Source organism: Nematolebias whitei, chromosome 9 (assembly GCF_014905685.2).
Source record: "Nematolebias whitei isolate Nwh7 chromosome 9, NemWhi1, whole genome shotgun sequence".
In the NCBI taxonomy this organism is placed as follows: Eukaryota; Metazoa; Chordata; class Actinopteri; order Cyprinodontiformes; family Rivulidae; genus Nematolebias; species Nematolebias whitei.
In genome coordinates this window covers 8,039,654-8,046,765 of record NC_056506.1, presented here as the reverse complement: position 1 = coordinate 8,046,765, position 7,112 = coordinate 8,039,654, and the positions used below count along the sequence as shown (strand labels likewise).

General features: G+C 44.1%; 1 protein-coding gene across 1 annotated transcript in view; it reads left to right on the top strand.

Annotated features, from left to right (window-relative positions):
* The window catches only part of agla (amylo-alpha-1, 6-glucosidase, 4-alpha-glucanotransferase a), a 355,602-nt gene that overhangs the window by 120,600 nt on the left and 227,890 nt on the right, over positions 1–7,112 (top strand). Inside the window, exon 5 of the mRNA XM_037681985.1 lies at positions 2,418–2,544. Coding sequence (XP_037537913.1) covers positions 2,418–2,544 — 127 coding nt within the window. The remainder of the gene's footprint in view (positions 1–2,417; positions 2,545–7,112) is intronic.

Below are 7,112 nucleotides of genomic sequence, written 5' to 3'. Positions count from 1 at the left end.
TATATATGTATGTATGTATGTATGTATGTATATATATATATATGTATATATATACAAGTATATATATATACAAACCGGATTCCAAAGAAGTTGCGACACTAAACAAACTGTGAATAAAAACTGAATGCAATGATGTGGAGATGGCAAATGTCAATATTTTATTTGTACTATAACATAGATGACAAATCAAAATTTTCATCAGAGTAAATGTAATATTTTAAATGAATAATATGTTGATTCAAAATTTCACAGTGTCAACAAATCCCCAAAAAGTTCGGAAACTGTAGCAATAAGTGGCTGGAAAAAGGATATTGTGCATATAACAAACACCTGGAAGACCAATAATACTAATTAAGTCAATTGACAACATGATTGGGTATAAAAAGAGCTTCTCAGAGTGTCAGTGTCTCTCAGTAGCCAAGATGGTAAGAGGATCACCAATTCCACCATTGTTGGGCAGAAAGATAGTGCAACAATACCAAAATGGTGTTACCCAGCGTAAATCAGCAAAGACTTTTAAGTTATCATCATCAGCCGTGCATAACTTCATCAAAAGATTCAGAGAATCTGGAACAATTGCTGTGCGTAAGGGTCAAGGCCGTAAAACTCTACTGGATGCTCGTTAACTCCGGGCCCTTAAACATCACTACACCTCAAAGAGGAATGCCACTGTCAAGGAAATAACAGAATGGGCTCAGGAATACTTCCAGAAAGCATTGTCAGTGAACACAATCCACCGTGCCATCCGCCGTTGCCAGCTGAAACTCTACAGTGCAAAGAGGAAGCCATTTCTAAGCAAGCTCCACAAGCTCAAACGTTTGCACTGGGCCAGGGGTCATTTAAAATGGAGTGGGGCAAAATGGAAGACTGTTCTGTGGTCAGAAGTGTCACGATTTGAAGTTCTTTATGGAACACTGGGACGCCATGTCATCCGGACCAGAGAAGGCAAGGATAGCCCAAGTTGTTATCAACGCTCCGTTCAGAAGCCTGCATCACTGATAGTATGGGTTGCATGAGCACTTGTGGCATGGGCCGCTTGCATATCTGGAAAGGCACCATTAATGCAGAGAACTATGTTCAGGTTCTAGAACACCATATGCTCCCATCTAGACTTCATCTCTTTCAGGGAAGACCCTGCATTTTTCAACACGATAATGCCAGACCACATTCTGCAGCAAATCACAACTTCATGGCTACGTAGGAGAAGGATCCGGGTACTGAAATGGCCAGCCTGCAGTCCAGATCTTTCACCTATAGAGGACATTTGGCGCATCATAAAGAGGAAGGTGCCACAAAGAAGGCCCAAGACGACTGAACAGTTAGAGGCCTGTATTAGACATGAATGGGATAGCATTCCTATTTCTAAACTTGAGAAACTGGTCTCCTCTGTCCCCAGACCTCTGTTGAGTGTTGTAAGAAGAAGGGGGATGCCACACAGTGGTAAAAATGGACTTGTCCCAACTTTTTTGGGATTTGTTGACGCTATGAGATTTGGAAACAACAGATTTTTCCCTTAAAATGATACATTCTCTCAGTTTAAACTTTTGATCTGTGATTTGTGTTCTATATTGAATAAAATATTAGATGTTGGCACCTCCACTTCATGGCATTCAGTTTTTATTCACAATTTGTTTAGTGTCCCAACTTTTTTGGAATCCGGTTTTTTAGATTCAGGTGTTTATCAGATACACACTCAATTGGGTTGTGGAGACCACTAAATATATCTTGTATTACCATGTACTGTATAAAATACTTTCTAATGATGTTATAAGTATTGTTATATACGTTGTTTTTTGTCGTGGTTTCTCGATTTTGTCTTTTTTTGTTTGTTTGTTTGTTTTTTTCCCCGCAGGTCTAGAGGCAGACTTCAATTATGTTGATTTGTGTTCTCTTTATACCTCTCTCTCTCTCATCTCCTTCTTTACCTTTTAACCCTTCTCTCACTTTTCTGCTTTTTTTTCTTTGTTTTTCATCCCCATGTCCATTACATCTGAAACAAACCCAACGCAAATTTTAATAAATTTTAATTTATATATCAAGTGGAGCATTAAGGCCAGCCATAATGCTCTGTTTGTGAAAGTAAATCTGTTGGGCATCACTTTGACACTCAGACAATAATTCTAAGTGTCACAATGCCAGACAGGACAAGGGGGGGAAAAAAAGCAATATACTTTTACATTCAAATATTTGAATAGTTCCCTTGATGACAAATTGATTGGTGCTAAAGCTAATACAAAGTAAGTTGCAGTATTTTTTTCAAATTTTTCAATCCGTTGTGACCCAAATATATGTTTTATAGTACATGACACTCCACGATGTTCCTTTCAAATAAAATTGTTTTTGTTTTTATGTAATTGTTCAGAATGGTGGCATATTCCAATGTAAAAATATGAAGCTATTTTGTGGTGTTTTTTTAGGCACTCAAACGGATCATTTGAAGTCTGAAGGGAAGAAGGAGCTGAAGATCATCCAGGACCAACAGTATTGTCGTCATGGCAACAAAGTAGATATGGACTTGGCTTTGGAAACATTTGTACCTCACAGGTGAGGTTTGACATTCACCGTTTCTGCAAAACGTTTTGTTCCTGCAGAGGAACATTTTGTTCCTGTCATGAAGTTGAACTCTAAATTTCTCAGCACATGCTTTTAGAAAAATAAAATAAAGGAATCAAGGTCACTCTAACCCAAAATAAAAATGAAAAAACTCAAGATTCAGAATTTGTTGGAGGATTACCTTTTATCAGAATCAGAATCAGTTTATTATTGCTATGTCAATGAAGGAGGTTCACAAACTAGGAATTTTCTTCGACATAAGGTGCGAATAGTAATAAAGTAAAATAAAGTAAAAATGAAGTAAAAATGAGAACATTACATAAGGCATAAGACCTGTGTACACCCACAAATAAAGTAACATTAAAAACATAATATAAACATGTGTACACCCATACAATAGAAAACAATAAAAAAGCTTAGAAAACAGTACAGATGGAGTATTCATTTATAATACAGATGTAATGTGACCAAAGCAGAAATTATGAGATAGCATTATGAGTGTTCAGGAGTCCAACAGCAGAGGGGAAGAAACTGTTCTTATGGCGGGAGGTTCTGGTCTGAATGGACCGAAGCTTCCTGCCTGAGGGGAGTGGTTCAAACAGACCGTGTGCAGGGTGAGCAGGGTCAGCTGTGATCCGACCTGCTCGCCTCACAGTCCTGGAGACGTACAGGTCGTGGAGGGATGGAAGGCTGCAGCCGATCACCTTCTCAGCTGAACGCACAACGCGCTGCAGTCTCAGTCTGTCCCTGGCAGTGGCCCCGGCGTACCACACCGTGATGGAGGAGCTGAGGATGGACTCGATGATGGCCGTGTAGAACTGCACCATCAGCTTGGCCGGCAGCTTGGCCTTCTTCAGCTGTTGCAGGAAGTACAGTCTCTGCTGGGCCTTCTTGATGAGGGAGCTGATGGTCGGCTCCCACTTGAGGTCCTGGGTGATGGTGGTGCCGAGACACCGATAAGAGTTTGCAGTGGTGATAGGGGTATCATTACAGGTGAGGGGGGGCAGAGGGGCTGTGGCTTTCCTGAAATCCACAATCATCTCCACTGTCTTCTGGGCATTGAGTTCCAGGTTGTTGCTGCTGCACCAGGTCACCAGCCGGTCCACCTCCCTCCTGTATGCAGACTCATCACCGTCCGAGATGAGCCTGATGAGGGTGGTGTCATCTGCAAACTTAATAAGTTTCACAGAGTCATGGCTAGAGGTGCAGCAGTTGGTGTACAGGGAGAAAAGCAGGGGGGGGGGGGGGAGCACACAGCCCTGTGGAGATCCTGTGCTTACAGTCTGAGTGTCCGAGACAGCTCTCCCCAGCCGCACGCACTGACTCCGGTCTGTCAGGAAGTCTGTGATCCACCTGCAGGTGGAGTCAGGTACATGGAGCAGGGAGAGCTTGTCTTGGAGCAGAGCAGGGAGGATGGTGTTAAATGCAGAGCTTAAGTCCACGAACAGGATCCTGGCGTAGGTTCCTGGGGAGTCCAGGTGCTGCAGGATGAAGTGAAGAGCCAGGTTTATTGCATCATCTACAGACCTGTTGGCCCTGTAGGCAAACTGCAGGGGGTCCAGGAGGGGGCTGGTGATGGACTTGAGGTGAGATGAAACCAAGCGTTCAAAGGTTTTCATGACTACAGACGTGAGAGCTACAGGTCTGTAGTCATTTGGTCCTGTGACACGTGGCTTCTTGGGAACAGGGATGATGATGGAGGACTTGAAACAGGCTGGGACGTGGCATGACTCCAGAGAAGAGTTGAAGATCCCTGTGAAGACCGAAGACAACTCTCCAGTACAATGTCTCAGCGTGGAGGGTGACACAAGGTCTGGGCCTGCAGCCTTATGTGTATTCAGCCTTTTAAAAAGCCTCCTTACTTCATCCTCTTGTACAGAGATAGCAGGGGGTTGTCGGGGGCAGTCCAAAGTCGTTAAACCAGTTGGGCTGGGGTTGGTGTGGAGGATGGAGGAATTTGAGTCCATGACTTTAAAGTGTGAATAGAAGTCGTTCAGATCGTTTGCCAGTCTGAGACTAGCTATGTTTACATGCGCAGAATTCTTTGACCTGATTGAAATGTGTTCTGTTTGAATAATTCAAATGTGTTGTTTACATGGGCACAATCTGTTCATGACGAGCGTTTACATGCAGCGGGCTTTGTTCTGAACAGCAGTACTGACATGCGCAGAGTGGTAAACTCTCCTTAAAAAAAACACAGAAGAAGAAGTTCTACTTCCGGGTGAACGTAAACAAACTTGAGCACCCAAAATGGACCCGCGACAGGTTTTAATGATGGTGGAGACGTTATTGCACTCCCTGACTGAGCTACAGGTAATAGAAATCATTTTGAGCTTTTTCAAAGTTTCTAGTAGAAATGTTGTGTCGCTCACCGACCAGTTTTACTTCCCTGACATGCTAATATTATTAGCGTTAGCCAGGCGGAAATGGCAAAGTCGCACATGCGCAGTCAGGTCAGTTTTTCACCATCAGATAAAAACGAACAGATCAAGCGTTTACATGCGCACCGATCGGGTTTCGGATCGGCGTAAACCACCCGTTTCGTTCTGATCACAAATTATAACGGATCGCGCCGAATACACAAAAAATAACCCGAACAGAGTGTTTACATGACACACTTTTATTCCGACCGGCCATTTGATCCGGTTACTTATGTCCATGTAAACATACCCACTGTCTGTAGAATGAGGTGCTCTGGGCTTGTAGTTAGTTATCTCTTTCAGCCCTCCAGACAGAGGCAGAGTCATTTGCAGAGAATTGTTGTTCCAGCCGTGTGTTGTACCTGGATTTAGCCTTCGACACCTCCCTGCTAAATCCATACTTCGCACGTCTGTAGTTGTCTCTGTCCCCCTCTCTGAAAGCAGCCTCCTTCTGCTGACGAAGCTGTCTTAGTTTGGATGTGAACCAGGGTTTATCATTATTGAAAATGACTCTAGAGCGTGATGAGATGATGCTGTCCTCACAGAAATGTATATATGATGTCACAGTGTTTGTGTATTCGTCTAGACTGTCTGTAGAAGCCCTGAACAGGTCCCAGTCTTTGGTGTCCAAACACGTGCGTAGCTCCTCCACAGCTTCACTGGTCCACATTTTGGATGTCCTCACCACAGGTTTTGAGAGCTTCAGTCTCTGTCTGTATGCAGGTATGAGGTGATTCATCTCATGATCTGAGAGACCCAGGGCAGCACGAGGCACAGCACGATAAGCACTGCTCACTGTGGTGTAACAGTGGTCCAGCGTGTTTCCTTCTCTTGTCGGGCATTTAATAAACTGTTTATATTTAGGTAGTTCGTGCCTGAGGTTTGCTTTGTTAAAATTTCCAAGGATAATAACAAGGGAGTCCGGAAAAGTCCGCTTTACACTCGTAATCTGGTCCGCGAGCGCGCGCTCAGCCTCGTGCACGTCCGCGCACGGTGGGATGTAAACAGCTGCCAGAGTAAATTAAGTAAACTCACATGGAGAGTAGAACGGTTTGCAGTTTATGAAGAGATATTCCAGAGAAGGAGAGCAGTGCTGGGAGATCACTGTCACGTCAGAGCACCAGGCGTTGTTGATAAAGAAACAGACTCCTTCGCCTTTCTTCTTTCCTCCGGAAAGTTCCCGCTGTCTGTCAGCGCGGAGGAGCTGGAAACCCTCGAGATGGAGTGCGGAGTCCGGGGTCTGCTCGTTGAGCCATGTCTCCGTGAAACATAGCACACAGGAGGAGGAAAAATTGCTGTTCCTCCTCATCAGCAGCGCTATCTCATCCATTTTATTGTAGAGGGAACGGACGTTGGAGAGGAATATCCCAGGTAAAGGCGTGCGTGTACCGCGCCTCCGGAGACGCACGAGCGCTCCGGCTCTTCTGCCCCTCCTGCGAAGTCTCGCTCTTTTGGCCAAAAAGTGCACAAGTTCTGCAGCAGGCACTAAAAAAACTGGAGTAATGTCCTCATGGGTTGTAATTCTGATGTTTAGTAGCTCCTCGCGAGTGTAGGAGCACGCAGACACATGATTAACGCACAAAAACAGAAAAAACAGAGCGCACCAGAATGCCAGGGCGACCGTACATGGCGCCATCTTGGATCATATCATCATAATAATGAATCATAACAAAAATAGTTGTGCGTGTGTGTAATCTGTTTTTCTGATTATGCTCAGCGAGCTCGCTCTGCTTTGCTGTTAGAATTTAGCCCACACACATACAGTGAGAGGAAATAATGATTTGATCCTGCTGGGTTTTTCATCTTTCCTTTTTAAATAAATAACAACAAAAACAGTCTGAGGTGCTTTATTCACTCTGTATCACAGAGCATACAGTGTCCCTACTAACTCAGGAGCCAGGCAGAAGGAGTAATCCCACACAAGACAGGCTCTATGTGTGTTGAGCCCCATCCTGTTTACTCTGCCCACTTATGATTGTGCAGCTACCCATCCAGGCTGTCAAATTGTAAAGTTTGCACATGACACAGCGGTGGTGGGATGCATCACAAACATTGATTGTGTCCAGCTACAGGCAAGAGGTGGAACACTTCGAGAGCTGGTGCAAAGAGAATAACTTTCACATCAATGTGAAGAAGACA